The 18,571-nt window shown below is 37.9% G+C and overlaps 2 protein-coding genes and 1 long non-coding RNA gene across 3 annotated transcripts in view; 1 reads left to right on the top strand and 2 right to left on the bottom strand.

The window, feature by feature from the left end:
• Positions 1–13,523, bottom strand: part of LOC129432809 (sialic acid-binding Ig-like lectin 14) — a 31,317-nt gene extending 17,794 nt beyond the window's left edge. The window contains exons 1-3 of the mRNA XM_073867510.1: positions 13,355–13,523; positions 12,377–12,742; positions 11,849–12,187 (exon numbers count right to left, since the gene is read on the bottom strand). Of these exons, the coding sequence (XP_073723611.1) occupies positions 11,849–12,187; positions 12,377–12,742; positions 13,355–13,400 (751 nt within the window). The 5' untranslated portion in view covers positions 13,401–13,523. The remainder of the gene's footprint in view (positions 1–11,848; positions 12,188–12,376; positions 12,743–13,354) is intronic.
• LOC129432814 (uncharacterized) overlaps positions 1–18,571 on the bottom strand; it is a 76,678-nt gene that overhangs the window by 36,031 nt on the left and 22,076 nt on the right. The gene's annotated exons all lie outside the window — the stretch shown is intronic.
• LOC141363917 (uncharacterized) lies at positions 3,347–5,996 on the top strand. The gene is made up of 5 exons (XR_012369575.1): positions 3,347–4,064; positions 4,379–4,471; positions 4,612–4,732; positions 4,813–4,927; positions 5,067–5,996. It is a non-coding gene; the product is annotated as an uncharacterized lncRNA (long non-coding RNA).

The raw sequence follows: 18,571 nt of genomic DNA on the forward strand, positions 1-18,571 counted from the left end.
TAACAGCTTGACAGTAGTTGAGTCATTTTCTCCAGCTTCATGTCATGAATGCATCCAGCAAATATGATTAGATGCAGCTGTAATAATTTTACATGAATATTCCTGAAGTATTGCTGAAACAGTCTTGAAGAATCTAAAACATTTATAAAGCTCAGCATTGCAACTATTCTGGTAACATATGCTCCTTGATTTGATCCAATTTAGTCTTTATGCACAAAATGTAAAGATCTGATGGGGGAAGATGAAAAACAACAGCTTATGTGACTCTTCCCTGAAAAATCCAGCTAAGACTAGCATAAGCTGGTGAGCTGGTTTTAGCTGGTCTCCCAGTTTAGTTTTAGCTGGTATGCTGGTGTAGCAAGCTGCTCTATGTGTGCTTTGTTGAGTTCTCAACGGGTCAGGTCAAAAATATAAGCAAATGAGTCGGATCGGACCTTGGGCTTAATCTTTTCTGCTCAATGAAAATACAAAATTTTTGGCCTAATGGTACATTTGGTTGGAACTTAACCTTTTTTTTACTCCTGATTAAATCCAATCCAGTGTAATACTCTTATAAGTTTACCTGAATGACTTACAGTGTGACTTCCCATCTATTCTATATGCAAGGCTGGAAATTGCAGAAATTCACCTGGGGGATTCTAGTTTAGAAGGGGGGACTTAATAGATGGGTTTAAAATAACATAACATTACTGTTTTTCCTCCTAAATATGTTTTCTTGAGTATTTAAGTCACACATTCTTTAAAAATTAACAACAAATTTGTCACCAGGTTAAAGAAAAATTTTGCAGATTGCGAAAATTTGGATATGGAGTTAATGGATATTTTAAATAAGAGGACAATTCTGAAATCAAAGCAAACCTCAGTCATAGAGTGCACTGTGACTGTGACGTGTCGTGACAAGCTTGATGATGCATTATTAAATAATAGTTGCAATAAAAAACTAATAATGGGTAGCATTTAAAATGCTTTTAATTCCTTTTCAATTCCATAATTTAAAAAATTCTAACCAGTTTCAGGTGTAACTCAGTTCTCCCTTTAAAATTGACTCTCCGTACTCCGGACTCTCCCCACGTTTCCCCCATCCCATTTCCAGCCCCGTCTATATGTTAATTTACACAAAATGAGTTATAAATAAAGTTTTAAAAGCAGCCCATTCTTTAATCTGACCAATCACAACATTGGATATCCAACAATCAGGCATAACATTATGACCATCTCCCTAATATTGTGTAGGTCCCCCTTAGGCCGTCACTGATAGTCCTGATCCATCGAGGCACTAGACCTTTCTACCAAAATCAGGAAAATTTATTTTCATCAATTTCAGCTACAGTAGCTCATTATCAGGGTTTTTGTCATGTGTTCTTGTATTGTTATGTTCATGTCTTTTAATTTAGAAGTTTTCAGTTTAATGCCTTTTATTTTGATATCACTCACAGCCATGTTTGTCTCTTGTTTTCGTGTGTTAGATTTCCATTGGTTCCCTTGTATGCGTCATGTCCCATGCCCCTTTAAAAGCCCTCTTGCCTCCATTGTCTCTTGTCGTTTTTGAATGCATCTGGATAGTCATGTTGTTGCCATGTCTAGTTTCTTGTCCTGTCATTTCATGCTACAGATTCTTGTTTATATTATTTTTTTCTTTATATAATGACATAATCTTTCTGCATGTAGACCCTGCACCGCCTTCTCATGCTTTGGACTACAGAATACTTTTATTTACACTCGTCTGTTGAATTGGACCACACGGGCCGGGAACACCCCATAAGAGCTGAAGTTTTGGAGATGCTCTGACCCGGTCGTCTAGTCATCACAATTTGGCTCTTGTCAAAGTTGCTTAGACCAGTGGTTCTCAAACTGGGGGCCCACGAGATGGTGCCAGGGGGGCACATTATGACATTTTAAAAAATACATTCATTTATCATGAATTCTGTGTTATTAAACCTAAAAAAATAAGGCTACTAAACAAAAGCACTACTTTGTGTTTTTAAGTAAAATGTTAAGTGTAGTTAACTGTCTTTTATCATACATTTTCTTAGGGGGTGGGCCGCGAAGGCATGCGCCGTACACAAGTGGGGCCGCACGCTGAAAAATTTTGAGAAACACTGGCTTAGACCTTTATGCTTGCCTATATTTCCTGCTTGCCCAAAGTGTTTGTCCCCAAAGTTCATGTGTTAGAAGCAGGAAAACTGGGCAAGTGTAAAGATCTAAGTGACTTTGACATGGGCAAATCGTGATGGCTAGACGACTTGGTCAGAGCATCTCCAAAACTGCAGCTCTTGTGGGTTGTTCCTGGTCTGCAGTGGTCAGTACCTACAATATCAAGAGTGGTACAAGGAAGAAAAAGCAATTAATCTGTGACAGGGTCATGGGCAGCCCAACTCTGGCTCCAACACTGCACAACTAGATCATTCATTCTCAAATGGGTTGTGTGATAGATCTGCAAGATTATTGTTGTTAAATGTGTGAATATTGTCTAACCAAACTATCTTGTAAAAAGAAACTTACTTCAGGGTCTGTTTCCTTAACAGGGCTTAAAGCTAGTGTCACAGGTCGGGGCGGACCCAGATACTATGAAGTCACGCCCCTTTCTAATTTCCACCTCGAGGAGGTTCCCAAAGCCACCCCAATGACCAGACACACAAGGTACGAGTGAAATTAAAATGAAACTTTATTAACTTATTTAAAATGAAATCGTCAGGGAAGGGGGAAAGGGGACTTAAAATAAAGGCCTCTTTTGGCCTCCAGGCAAGTTTAAAAGAAAGGGGAGGGGATGGGCCTTTTGAGGTTTTCTCCTATCAGTGGCGCCCTCCGTTATCCTGGAGGCAGAATTGCAAGTAACTGGTAACAGTGGATACGGTAAGTACTCTTCGGGTAACTGGTTCATAGTCTTCCTCCTTTGGAGGGCTCGGGGCTGTAACACAAGATCACACGGCACCTTTAACTGTGACTTTCTCTCTTACTTGCAGGTGGCTACACAGCAAAATCACCAGTGTTAAATTTTCAGGGATGGTGTTAAATACACAGTGTTGATGCTGTTTTAACACTATCTGGTAATGAAATAACACTGCCATTGCTAGGCCAGTGTTATATCCACGACAGTGTCGGTGTAAAACAAGGGTGTTACCAGATTTCACACTGAGCGGTGTAAATCAAGCCACGCCTCCACTAAACATTTCCTGTCAGGGATTTTACCGCCATTTTCTTTCAAAGGAGGACTGAAGAGAGCAGGTAAATCTCATATTCACTTGGTTTAGCTAAATTAATCTGTTATTTCTCTGTCTGACTCTACGCAGCCATATGCCAATAATATAAGATATTTTTCCCATTTTATTTCCCGTTTGTTCGTTATTTGGTTCAGTTTAATCAGAGCTACCTTGTGTTACGTTGTTCCCTTGTTAGTTTAGTATAAAGTTAAACTGCTAGCTAAAAGTTTGAACCAAGAAGGATAATATTAATAGGAGATATGAATGAAAGAATTGAACCATGATAAAACGCGACATGCACTACAAATTGAAGGTATGAAATTAAGTTAAATGAAAGCTTGTTTATTCACCATATGATGCTCGTTATGAGGTAATCATATAAGTTAGGCTAGATACCGTGAGTTAACGAGGTCGTTTACATGCACGCGAGTGCACGGATATCGGTTAATTATTCAAATTACTGAGAAACACGGCGAAAACCGCAACCGCATTGCCATGTGTTTTTCCAAGATGTTTGCAAACAGGGGAAATATCACCAAACCAACAATTAATTTTACCAAAAACTCACTATATCATCATTTGTATGCACAGATTGCTGGATTGGATGCATTGTGTGTTGTAAGCTTTTCGTGGCACTAGATGTCAGACAGATGCAAATGGCAAATACATACGAAAGTGTAAAACGTGTATGGCGAACATTTGTTTTTCTGTCATTATAGATGCTAGTTTGGTAAAAGTACACACTGAGTGCTTCAAATCATTCAGAAGAGATGCTGTTTTTAGGGCAGTTTATAAAGAAGACCTGACATGGATGACTTCCAATGAGAAACGACTGCTAATACTTATATAAATTCATTACAGAAGGTAAGTTTATATATTTATACATGTAAATCATTTTATTTGACATAACTGAACAGTTAACCAATCTTTTTAGTGTAGTTTTGTACATATTATGGTTATTAATCTGGCAAGAAAGTCACATGACCTGCTGCCAACTTTAATAAAAATATATTATCTTCTCATACATCGTTTTGCTATTGATATCATATTAAATAGCAATCAAATTGATTAATAATTTGGAAATTTATAAATGAAGATTCATATTGTCTTGAGTGCTGTTTTTAACATAAAAAGAATGTTGAGTTTTCAGAGTCTTTATTGTCATTTTTTTGTGATAGGACCCTACCAGACTATATTTGAATACGGCATACCCGTGAATTCTGAACTGTTATTCCTTAACCCAGTTTGGAGGATAAGAGCTTACCAACTATGTGAGTACACAGAGTACATTAGTACTGTACACTGTCTCTAACATGATTTGTTATACTGAGATGATTTTGATTCAAATAACGGTTAAAACTGCACCCTTTTTGGTATTTTCTTGACTCTTTTTGTCTTTGAAAATCTGCAGAAATATGCTGAGGTGATGTATTGCAAAATAGCCAACATACAACAATTAAAGGATAATTGCAGACTACGTCCTGATGAAGATATGGATGACCCTCTGTCTGGTCAACAATAGTTTAAATATGGTAAGTGTACATGGGTTTGCTACTTTTACGGTTTTAAAGTTTAACTGTATACTCATGGTGTTTAAATTCTGTTTTGCTAGGATAGGACAGTGATGTGGCAGCTCTTCCCTGACTCATTCACCTCTTGCCTTCATTTGTGAAAGGAGGAAAGACTGGAGAGGGTCAATGTGCAACTGAAGCTTCTGATTGTGCTGTGTAAGTTTTTTGGTATTTTGTTCTAGTTGTTTATTCAGCAGTTAGTTTGCTTGCATTGTTCACCCCATGTAAATGCATACAAGTTCATAAATACACATCAAATACATTCATCAAATACACTCTTTTAAAACACTTTTAGGTGATGAGCATCAATCCATGCTTTAAAGGGGATGAATCAGCACAGCCCTGCCTGCTCTGCGTTGGGAACAGAAGTTGCTTCCAGAGTTTTTGCATCATTCTGGACCAAAAAGCCATTCCCTGCATGATGAAGACCACTGATGCAGCCTTCCACTACATCATGAGTAAAACAACTACAGAACTTAATACCAGGTTGGAACGTATTTAAGAAAAATGAAACGTCTTTTGAATTGAAATGTCTGTTTTGTTATGGAAAAATCTTTAGTATTGTGAAGGATAAGCATTTCTGCTTGCCGATAAGGTAATTGCATGTATTTTAATATTCAAGTTTTGAGTAGGGCGGCTAATTTTTTAAAACTCTCATTTGATTTATTAAAGACTTTATAATAAGTGGTTTTCATGTCACTGCACTGTGGTATAAGATAACTTTCATTATTCCATATTGTATTCTGTTTCTAATTGTAGCTGAGGTATTTAAATAAGCAGTGTTAAATGCAAAGTGTTGTGTGTATCAATGTAAATATTAAATGTGATGTACTTTAATAAAAAGAGGTTTTGCAATATTTCTTGTCATTTGTCTTTTATAGAAACAACCCATTAGCAACAAAAGTGGCTATTAATCAGTATTTTAACACTTAACAATGTTGAATTCACATTACACTGGTGTTGACCTTAAATTAGGAGTGTTAATTTTTAACACTGTATTTGTGTGCCAACACCAGTGTAGTGTGGAAACAACAATGAAAAGTGTTGAACAAAGTGTAAAATTTAACAATATTGAGTGTTGAATTAACATATAATGAGTGTTGTTAAATTAACACTACACTTTTGACTAAATTAACACAGTGTAGTGTGGACACATATACACACTTTGCCGGTGTTAAATTTGACACCGTGGGTGTTATTTTAACACCAGTGATTTTGCTGTGTAGTAGCAATGGATACGGTATGTATTTTCCTAGGCATCTAACTCGTACTTGTATGGGACTTTTAGTAGCCTACGGTGGGTGTGCAGTGGATGGATTTACTCACAGACCCTCCGTGGTGAGATGGTCACTTATGGCCTTTACCTCCAAGGCCTCTATCACAAACGAGGGGGGATAGAGTACTGTCACCGACGAGCCGAACGCTGCCCTCTCCTCTCTGTACGTGTAGCTCCAGAGATCTGGACAGGGGCGCACCTTTGAAGAGGCTCCGGGACAGACAGGTTACTACACGCTACACTTCTACACGCACACTTTGCTTTTCTTCACATATGCATCAGCACTCGAATCTCTACTCACGCAAGGGTCTGGGTCTCCAGTGTAATCCACCACCAACTGCACTAACTCCACAACGGGGGCTCTGGATGCCACGCCCGTCTCCACATTGAATCACTGCGCAGAAGATGCTTTAATAGCACTTCGCCCACCGCACGACGTCTTCTCTCGCGGCCGACTCGCTATAATGGCTCCTGACAACAAATACACAGCACAACACTGCACGACATCAAGTGTACACATTCAGTGTACACACCGGTTCTCGTGTCCTCTTCTGTGGTGCTCCTTTAATAAAACGACCTCCACTCCTTTCTTTCGGCTCCTTCAGCCGTCTTCTTTCCGCTCACTTTAGCGATCCCCGGATCAACGGTGCCTTCTAAGGAGGGGGTGTTTAATCCGCCCTTGGCGAGCGGAGCTTACCCCGAAATCAACTCTCCAGACAACCGCCCTCATACTGTGTTTCTATGGGCCTATTTATCTGTCTCCTCTTCATTCTTTCTCCAATCACAACTGCCACTTTTAAATCCGCACACCTGTTTCTTGTAAGCCCTGATTGTGTTGCCCCAGACAACCAGGAAGTAAAGAGAGTGTTTGTAAAATGCGGCCTGGGCGGAAACCATCTTCAGGCGGAACCAATCTCCGCCGCTTTTGGTTCCGCCCTACCATAGTCACCCTGTGACACTAGCGCCAGACTAAAATGCATGTTTGAATTGTCTGAACTGAATTGGGACTGATGTTAGATTTGATTGGTAAGTGTATTGATATATTATTATATAATAATTATATATATATAATATTTCCTTCTTCACCCTATATGTTAATCTAAACAAAATTGATGGCCATTTATTTTGGCCAATCACAACATTAGCATATTCAACCTGGAATAATTATTGTGCCATGTCTCCCAACCTAAAATGTAAACGAGCAAGAAATGCAGCTGAAACGTATTCATGCTGGGAAATAGAAGTCAAATAAACAGTTAATACTCACACTGAATGTCCAGCAACACTGATGTATTTTGGGTGCCATGTTGGTTTCTGGCTTTACAATAGTAGCGTGCTTTGTGTGTATGATCAGTCACATTAAAGGTGAGATTCGATCCAGTCTGCAGCTCCTTCAGCTGTCCTCCATTCTCTCTGTACCAGGTGTAGTTGAACACTGCTGGATTTCCATCACTGCTGCAGATCAAAGTCACTGAACTGCCCTCCAGTACAGAGTTAGATGGAAACACAGACACTGATGTGTTTTTAGGAGCATCTGGGGGGAAATAAATTAAGAAAATGTATTTAATGCTAGTTGACGTAAGCTGAAATGTAAAAACGAAACTTGGACGGAAACCTATTTTACTTTTCATAAAATCCAAGCCAGTGCAATTCTCTTTTAAATATACTCTCCCCAACCCCAGCCAGCCAAATCTGTTTGCTTTCACTTTTATTAAAGGTTTACATGAACACAAGAATGACAGGTTTTTCATAAACAATTTCAGAAGTCTGATGCATAATACTAAATGAGGTTAGCAATTAAAAATAATTTAGTTCAACAAAAGCATCACCAAAATAAAAAATGCAGCAAAACTGTCTTATTCATGTCACAATGCATGAGGAACTAAGTAAAATAAACTGTGAATTCTCACACTTAATGTACAGCAACACTTACTATATGTGTTTTTAGATACAGTATCATGTTAGTTAACAGCTTGACAGTAGTTGAGTCATTTTCTCCAGCTGTCATGAATGCATCCAGCAAATATGATTAGATGCAGCTGTAATAATTTTACATGAATATTCCTGAAGTATTGCTGAAACAGTCTTGAAGAATCTAAAACATTTATAAAGCTCAGCATTGCAACTATTCTGGTCGCATATGCTCCTTGATTTGATCCAATTTAGTCTGTATGCACAAAATGTAAAGATCTGATGGGGGAAGATGAAAAACAACAGCTTATGTGACTCTTCCCTACTGAAAAATCCAGCTAAGACCAGCATAAGCTGGTGAGCTGGTTTTAGCTGGTCTCCCAGTTTAGTTTTAGCTGGTATGGTGTAGCAAGCTGCTCTAGGTGTGCTTTGTAGAGGTCTCGACGGGTCGGGTCAAAAATATAAGCAAATGAGTCGGATCGGACCTTGGGCTTAATCTTTTCTGCTCAATGAAAATACAAAATTTTTGGCCTAATGGTACATTTGGTTGGAACTTAACCTTTTTTTTACTCCTGATTAAATCCAATCCAGTGTAATACTCTTATAAGTTTACCTGAATGACTTACAGTGTGACTTCCCATCTATTCTATATGCAAGGCTGGAAATTGCAGAAATTCACCTGGGGGATTCTAGTTTAGAAGGGGGGACTTAATAGATGGGTTTAAAATAACTTATTACACGGCTCTCTGGAATGCTTGATTCTGATTGGTCAGTTGAGACATTTGCAGGTTTGTTCTTTTCAAATAATAACCGCTACAAAGTAATAACGCATAGCCGGTACTTGTACAAGTAAAATCGCTCCGCGCCAATAAAGATTACTGTTTGGCGCCATCTTGTGACAAACACTGGACAACCACAATTAAGAATGGAAAATTTTGACATTAATTTTAACATGTACGGAAAAAACAAAACATTTAAACAGTGGATAGAAGAACGAACAACGACAAGACACAGAGAGCTTACTGAGACTGAACTTGACAAAATAGAGCATGACAGCTACGAAGCCAACACACAAAAAATACAGAATGGGCATTAAAACTTCTCAAAGACTGGCTAAAAGAGAAAAAAATGGAGACAGACAAGTATGAAGCAGAGGATCTTAATAAGGTATTACGATCATTTTCATCTGTGCAAAGTTTTGCGGAAGGATAAAAATGTTAATTTAAAACAAATATGCCAATAAAATGTTTCAAATTCATATTCATGTCCAGTTTTTTTCTTATGTGGCAAGTAGCTGTGTAATAAGCGGGATAATGTACAGGCAGCCTGTAGTTATCGCAAAATAAGCCCCTTCAGTGTGATACAAGACCCTCCGCTTTGCGTCGGGTCCTGATCTCACTGTCGGGGCTTATTTCCCGATAACTACCGGCTGCCTCTACATTATCCCTTACAACATTACTATTTTTCCTCCTAAATATGTTTTCTTGAGTATTTAAGTCACACAATCTTTAAAAATTAACAACAAATTTGTCACCAGGTTAAAGAAAAATTTTGTAGATAGCGAAAATTTGGATATGGAGTTAATGGATATTTTAAATAAGAGGACAATTCTGAAATCAAAGCAAACCTCAGTCATAGAGTGCACTGTGACTGTGACGTGTTGTGACAAGCTTGATGATGCATTATTAAATAATAGTTGCAATTAAAAACTCATAATGGGTAGCATTTAAAAATGCTATTAATTCCTTTTCAATTCCATAATTCAAAAAATTCTAACCAGTTTCAGGTGTAACTCAGTTCTCCCTTTAAAATTGACTCTCCGTACTCCGGACTCTCCCCACGTTTCCCCCATCCCATTTCCAGCCCCGTCTATATGTTAATTTACACAAAATGACTTATAAATAAAGTTTTAAAAGCAGCCCATTTCTTTAATCTGACCAATCACAACATTGGATATCCAACAATCAGGCATAACATTATGACCATCTCCCTAATATTGTGTAGGTCCCCCTTAGGCCGTCACTGATAGTCCTGATCCATCGAGGCACTAGACCTTTCTACCAGAATCAGGAAAATTTATTTTCATCAATTTCAGCTACAGTAGCTCATTATCGGGTTTTTGTCGTGTGTTCTTGTATTGTTATGTTCATGTCTTTTAATTTAGACGTTTTCAGTTTAATGCCTTTTATTTTGATATCACTCACAGCCATGTTTGTCTCTTGTTTTCGTGTGTTAGATTTCCATTGGTTCCCTTGTATGTGTCATGTTCCCATGCCCCTTTAAAAGCCCTCTTGCCTCCATTGTCTCTTGTCGTTTTTGAATGCATCTGGATAGTCATGTAGTTGCCATGTCTAGTTTCTTGTCATTTCATGCTACAGATTCTTGTTTATATTATTTTTTTTTCTTTATAATGACATAATGTTTCTGCATATAGACTCTGCACCGCCTTCTCATGCTTTGGACTACAGAATACTTTTATTTACACTCATCTGTTGAATTGGACCACCCCATAAGAGCTGAAGTTTTGGAGATGCTCTGACCCGGTCGTCAAGCCATCACAATTTGGCTCTTGTCAAAGTTGCTTAGACCAGTGGTTCTCAAACTGGGGGCCCACGAGATGGTGCCAGGGGGGCACATTATGACATTTTTAAAAATACATTCATTTATCATGAATTCTGTGTTATTAAACATAAAAAAATAAGGCTACTAAACAAAAGCACTACTTTGTGTTTTTAAGTAAAATGTTAAGTGTAGTTAACTGTCTTTTATCATAAATTTTCTTAGGGGGTGGGCCACAAAGGCATGCGCCGTACACATTCTGAAAAATTTTAAGAAACACTGGCTTAGACCTTTATGCTTACCTATATTTCCTGCTTGCCCAAAGTGTTTATTCCCAAAGTTCATGTGTTTGAAGCAGGAAAACTGGGCAAGCATAAGGATCTAAGTGACTTTGACATGGGCAATTTGTGATGGCTAGACGACTTGGTCAGAGCATCTCCAAAACTGCAGCTCTTGTGGGTTGTTCCTGGTCTGCAGTGGTCAAGGAAGAAAAAGCAATTAATCTGTGACAGGGTCATGGGCAGCCCAACTCTGGCTCCAACACTGCACAACTAGTTAATTCATTCTCACATGGGTTGTGTGATAGATCTGCAAGATTATTGTTGTAAAATGTGTGAATATTGTCTAACCAAACTATCTTGTAAAAAGAGACTTACTTCAGGGGCGGTTTCTTTGACAGTGCTTAAAGCTAGTGCCAGACTAAAATGCATGTTTAAATTGTCTGAACTGAATTGGGACTGATGTTAGATTTGATTGGTAAGTGTATTGATATATTAAAATTTTTACTGATTAAATATTTCTTTTTTCACCCTATATGTTAATCTAAACAAAATTGATGGCCATTTATTTTGGCCAATCACAACATTAGCATATTCAACCTGGAATAATTATTGTGCCATGTCTCCCAACCTTAAATGTAAACCAGCAAGAAATGCAGCTGAAACGTATTCATGCTGGGAAATAGAAGTCAAATAAACAGTTAATACTCACACTGAATGTCCAGCAACACTGATGTGTCTTGGGTGCCATGATGGTTTCTGGCCTTACAGTAGTAGCGTCCTGTGTGTGTACGATCAGTCACATTGAATGTGAGATTAGATCCAGTCTGCAGTTCCTTCAGCTGTCCTCCATTCTCTCTGTACCAGGTGTAGTTGACTGCTGGATTTCCATCACTGCTGCAGATCAAAGTCACTGAACTGCCCTCCAGTACAGAGTTAGATGGAAACACAGACACTGAGGTGTTTTTAGGAGCATCTGAGGGGAAAACAAATTCCAGGCATCACTATGTAATCTATAATGATATGATCAAGTTCAAAGTTATTTACTCTTACACTGAACACGTAATGTGATGTTTCTCTGTGCTGTTGTGTTTCTCTGCTGTAGCTTGTAGGTTATAGTGCAGATGAAAGTGACTCCATGTTGAAGGTGAGTAGCAGTGAAGTTCAGATCAGAGATGATCTCAGTTTGATTCTGTTGATTCAGCTGTAGTCTGCTGTTTTCATTGAGGTGGAGTCTGTCAGTGAAGCTCCATGTGAGAGTTGGTGGAGAAGAGGAGCAGAGAGTCTTAGCAGAGCAGCGCAGACACACAGAGCTCCCCTCTAACACCTCCTCATGAACCTCAACCTCCATCTGATCCTTAAACATCTGCACTGTGGGTTTGGAGGGAGAGTCTGAAATGCACACAGATATATTTGCAGTGTCACCAGAAGGTCAGAAACCTTTTTGTTCTGTTCATAGATTTTCATTTATTACTTGAGATAAGCATTCTGTATTTTTTATTTCATAAACAAAACAGATTTTGTTGCATTGTATGTGTTTGCAATTTGTTATTAACAATAATTTTCAGTCATGTCACTCACCGATCACATTTATTGAAACAGATTTTTGTGTATAGGTATATTTCAGTCCACCATCACCCTCAATCCTGAACTTATATATGCCTGTGTGATTTGAAGTAACGTTGTGAAAAATGGTAGTACAGTTCCTGTCTTTTAATTGTCCAGTTATGTTCCCCTTAAATTGGTTTTCTTGCTTATTGGAGTAAAACACTGCATTTTTTGGAAATTCAGTCCCGTGTTTAAGCCACACTCCTACTACAGGAGTGTTAGTGAGATATGTGTTATATTTGTTATCAATAGTAAATGTGCAGTTTATGGTCACACAGGATCCACTCAGAGCTTCAATCTTCTCTGGCAGACTGATGGGCCAATCTTCACACCAAACACCTACAATACAAACATGATGATTATGTTTATTATTAAGGATTTCTTTATAAACACAGACACACACAATGTGAGTTATAAATAAAGACAGGGATTAGATTAGTCCTAAACTAAGTTAAATATAAGAACTTTCCAAATTGAAAGCAACTTGCAGTGACATATCTTTAAATACACAAGTGCCGTTTGTAAATGCACACACATGATGTTTTTAGTAAGGCATGTTTATTTAAACTAGTTATATTTCCCAATTAAACTAAGGCCGTCCTGGCTTAAGATGCTCCTTGTCCGGGAAACCACCCCTTATCATTTGTTGTTAAATTTACTGAACATTCAACTGCAGTACAGGATCATTTTTACATTAAACACAGCAGCAACAAAAAGTCTACATCACAAAAATAGCATTTTAAAGTGCATTTTTATTTGAACTGTTTTAAAAATACTTTTGTAATATTGTTTATTCAGACTGATATTCCAGTTACAATAACATTTTAATACAGTTTTATGTAAACACCAAACACACATTTAGCACTTGAATTCAAACTTTCATTATTACAGTTGGCACACAACACAAAACTGTCATACTTTTTTGCTTAAGGAAAATTAAGAAAAACAAACCTTGTAACAAACAAATTAAAAGAATGATTTGCTTTTTGGTCTTCATTTCTTCATTCAAATAAGATCAGTCATCTGCAAGCATCAAACAGGTCTAGAATGTTAAAGATCAACAGCACTTTTTAATTTTCTTCTTTTTAAGAAATAGAAGAGTTAGAGAGTATCTTACCAGAAATGAGATAATGGTGTAACCAGTGTAAAATCTTTGCTGAAAGCAGATTTGTTAAAATGTCTCATTCATGGATCCCGTGGATTCTGTACTGAAACAACTGCTGATGATTTGAGACTTAAGTGAAACTGTGCTGTATGAAGACAATATACTGAATGATATCAGATGGACTATTCAAGTACTTCCTGTATCAACATCATCACACTTTCTGTTGAAAGAGCAAAGTTGAGTTTGTAAGCAACTTTTTAAGAATAAACTAAGAAACTATGAAGCAGTTAAAAATTACAACATCAAAACATTGCTGCACTGCAAAGAACCCTCTACGTTTTCAAGCGACGAATAGGGGGTACCCTCAACGTCGGCTATGAACGTGAGGGGGTCATGACCAAACGGCAGTATGTGACGAATAGGGTGTGAGACTGTGTTGCAAAGAAACACCCTAATGTATGTAACTATCAAATAAAATGATACATTTAAATAACAATGAAATAACAAATAAATGTAAGAGGTATATAATTGACTGGCAAACAACTAGCTCATTAATTCTAATAATCTATAGACACCACACATAAAACTTTATCTTACAACTGTAAACTACAGTACAACTGCACAACTGGAATAGACTGGGCATGAGCAGTCATTACAGCAAAATTACATTCATCCAGATTAGTCTAATTGTTTAATCATTGATTTATAATTTTTGGTACAGATATTTATATTTCAGTACCAAGGTATCAATGTGTACCTTTAAGGTAACGATATGCACCATTTAGGTACAGTGACAAGAAAAAGTATGTAAACCTTTTGGAATTTCATGGTTTTCTCAATAAATTCGGCAAAAAAGTGATCTGATCTTTAAATAAGTCAAGGGTATTGACAAACATAATGGCCCTCATTTATCATTCTTGCGTAGAAACAGCCGTATATATTGGCGTAAGATTATGCTGCTTACACTCCTCTCACCGCCTGATTTATGAAACTGTGCGTACCTTTGATATTCGGGTGTACGCAATACCTGCCCTTTATAAATGCTGCGGTTGAAAACGATCGTCATTAGAATAACAAGCATATAAATTCAAGTCTCCACCTCCCCCACGCCCTCATTTTACGCCATTGACACACAGAAGACGGCAAAGAAGAAAAACCGGGGAAGTGAAAAGAAACAAAATTGTTTTATTTGGGAGTTTAAAGAGTGGGATTAAAGACACATTGCCCTGAAACGGCTTGCAACTTAAGGAATACATATGCATACAAATCAAATGCTTTGGTAAAGTCACACAAATTAAACATTGAAGTTCATGTTGCAAAAAAACACTTAAGTTTAGAATTATGTTGTTGTTGTTTTTTTTACAGTGGGTCATAATCAGTAGCGGAGTGGCAATCGGGAGAGTCGGGACTTTTCCCGGTGGGCCGGTAGTGTTTTGAGGGCCGGTCTCACGCAGAAAAACTATTAATCATATTTAATATGCCGCAGCGCCCAAAATTTATCTGGCCGCATCGCTCTATCAAGAAGCCGTCTCCCCTGAGCGGAGTTCCAGTCGAGAGTGCAGCTTAACAGCCAATCAAAAAGAAAGAAAGAGGCTACACGATAGCCAATCAGAAAATAGCACTGTTGTATCTGGGTACATTTTAACGCAACAACCAATAAAAAAGCTTATCCTCGTTCACCCACAGAGAAGACAAAACTCCAGAAATCAACAGGCTATAATGATGCTCATTAAATATAATTTTAAATATTTTTAGTAGAACATATCTGAACATTGGTACATCACTAATAGGGATAATTTACACGTGTGTTCGACTTTATGCTATAACATAGGAACCAACAAGCAGATGACATCAACGTGCCGCGAGAGCGGTTCGAAAGCAAACTCTTCCGATGATCTCTCGACTCACCCTCGCGGTACTTTGATGTCATCAGCCTGTTGTTCCTGCAGCGCAGCTTGAAGTTGAACAGTGGGGTTCCCAAACCTTTCCCTGCAGGAGGTCTCATGATGACCGCTGCTGTTGTAATCTTTATTTTCGCAAGTAAATTCCTTTTTTGTTTTAAAATTCAAACAGACTCGGTTCTCCCCCACACTCGCGCCATGCATATTGCATACATTATTCCAGAAGTAATATGATTTGTTCTCTGTGAATAAATATACATGTTCTCTTTCACCGGGAAATTGTAGCGAAGTCGAAGTGAATTGTATTATTTGCGCGCATTTTTGAATATGGCCACTTGTGGAATGAAAACTGCACGACTACAAAAGGTAAGACTTGTTTTTGCATTTAGCCCTGTTTTACTTACTAGTGTTATAGTCTTAGTTGGTTAACTACGTGTGCTTTATCACATCATTTTAAAGTCTTTATTGTGTGTTTATAAGTGTTTATTGGCGGTTGCAATGACAAGATTTGTGAAGAGATGTCACAGTATGTTTTGTTTTGATATTATCTTGTTTTAGTTTATCTGTAGCTGGAGTTGCACTTAGTTAAGAATTACAACATTTGAAAAGCATTTTAAACAACCATGATTTCTATTTTTGTTTTTCATTTGTATTGCTTCCGTATTGTTGTCAGTAAGTGTACATCCGTGCAGTCAGTATGATTTTGTACAGGTTGATGGAGTACACATATAATGTGGTTTCATAGATTTGTTATTTGAGAATGGCCTTCTTGTACGAAGAATTTTTGCCATAACCTAGGTTTTCGTGAAAACGTTTTTGTTACAGAGTGTCTGCAACTTAGCCAACATACAGCCTGTTCACTGACAACATGCTCAGAACAAGTAGTCTAGGCCTCGTTATATTTTCGTTATCACACGATGACTGACATTTTGTTACATTAAACATCCCTCTCTCCTAATAGGCTTAATCATTTTATAAGCAACTGCTTGGCAACCAAATTAAACTTTAGCTTACGTAAAACTAGGGACTGTTGTTGACTTAAAGATCTTTTAAAAATAATAATTATTATAACATTTGGTATTTCATGTTGTGCAGTCATTTCCTTCTTTTTTTTCTACCATGAAGGGCTGGTGGTCTACGAAATGTCCCGGTAGATATTTTGGTCCCACTCCGCCCCTGGTCATAATATATCATATAGACCCCTTCACGGTTCCCATCACAGGCGGTTCCCACTGCGCATGTCGGGGTCAGAAAAGTCATTACAGATTGAGTCGCGTATTATTCGGTATTGTCAAAAATGCCTACTTACGTCGTGGGCTGTGGAAATCGCACCAGGTCTTCCGTTAAGTTTTCGTGATTCATGCAGAATCTCAAAAACAAAAAAATACAACATCTGCGGCTGCAAGCAATTAATGTGCAGACTGGAACAATGCAAATATCAAAGAGGCTTGTGTTTGTAGTGCTCACTTCATTTGAGGTTAGTCATCCTTTTTCAGCCCTGTTAGATTAAATTATAAAGCCTGGATGGTATGAACAGTTTGACCCCATGCTGCGCACGCACCCGATAGTCATTCAATGTTTACAAACCTTGAAGGGGTCTATACATATACTATTTTAGTTTGTCAGTGCGTTTGGTTGTGTTAGGAATTTTCATTTTCTGTGCATTTCCTAACTCAAAACGTGCGTACACCACCTCCTGAGCTGGTGTAGGATTTGAGCGTGCCGTACGCCAACGTCCATATTGATATTTCAAAGTCACCGTGGTCACCCATCAACCCAAATGCGGTTTAAAATTTATTTTGGCGGGTGTTAATAAGAACTTACGAGCCAGTTTGGCCGGTGATGCATGAGGCATTGCATGCATGATACATAAAGCTCTGTTCTCGGTCATTGGCAGTACTTCCTACATTTCCCATCATGAACACTGTGCCATAATGCTACGTCATGATGTTTTATTTACCCATTGGCTGCACCCAGTTTGCAGTGAAACCAGCGCAAGAAATCATGGTACAAACGGAGTGCGTCCACCAGAAACACAAGGAAGAAGGAGAACGAACGGAGCAGTTTTAGCAGTTAACTTGTGAAATCCTTTACAAAGATAATAGCGGCAAAAACAGATCTATGCAATGTAGTTATCCAATTTACATTTGTTAAAGAGACGGAGCAGTCGAACTGACGTGTTTATCGCACAAATCCATGTCCATGCGCGTCTTTGGGTTCATTCATGCAAAACCGCATTCAAAAGTCCAGGTGACGCCACGCGATTGAGTTAGCTTATGAAAAAAGATGACGAAACTAAAGTAAGTTTCTAAATAAAAATGATAATCTTATTTTGACTCGATCATATTGGCTTATGTGATGGACATCAGAAATGTTTTGTGCAAAGCAGGGAAAGGGAAGCAGAAAGGAGAGATGATGAGTTTAAGGGAGGACAAATTACATCCTCACCCTGTTAGGTCTCAAACATTAGATGAAAAATCTCAGGAAAACATCTTGTCAAGTCTATAGGATTGCATTGTTGCTGAGAAAATCAACAGATGTATGTGTGACACTGTTCTGTATTTTCAGATATGAAATTAATATTTAGTTTACTAGGACACTACATAAACAGTTAGCAGTGACTGAGACCATTTTAGTATAGCAGTCATAAAATGGCTGATTTCTTAAAATATTGTAAAAATATTCTTGTAAAAATAAGTTATTAATCATTGCTATCATTGCACAATGTAGAAAATATTTCTCTGCTGTCATTATTTCCAAACATTTTATGCCATTTTTGCCTCTAAACTTGTTAATAATGTTAGGTATGATGTTAGAATATTTTTAAATACATATTTATCTTTCGCATTACCTGTTACACTGTAGAATAGTGGGTTAAGCAAAGGATATTGTGTAGAAGTGTTGCACATTTCTTGCACACAGCAGGCTTTCTAAAAAAGGCAAAAAAATGGGGGGCGTGTGCCCCAGTAGAGCTTTATGTCTAGCAACGCCCCTGCTGAAAGAGGACTAAACTAAATGCGGCTGTGGTTGGGACAGACATCTGAGGTCAAGAAGAGGAATGAGGCAAGGGATGAGGATATCAAAAAGCTTGTGTATGATCATGAAAATGTCATCATGTTTTGTCAGGATTGTCGCATTTAGGCTACACAAAAGAAAAAACTA

Source organism: Misgurnus anguillicaudatus, chromosome 1 (genome assembly GCF_027580225.2).
Source record: "Misgurnus anguillicaudatus chromosome 1, ASM2758022v2, whole genome shotgun sequence".
Classification (NCBI taxonomy): Eukaryota; Metazoa; Chordata; class Actinopteri; order Cypriniformes; family Cobitidae; genus Misgurnus; species Misgurnus anguillicaudatus.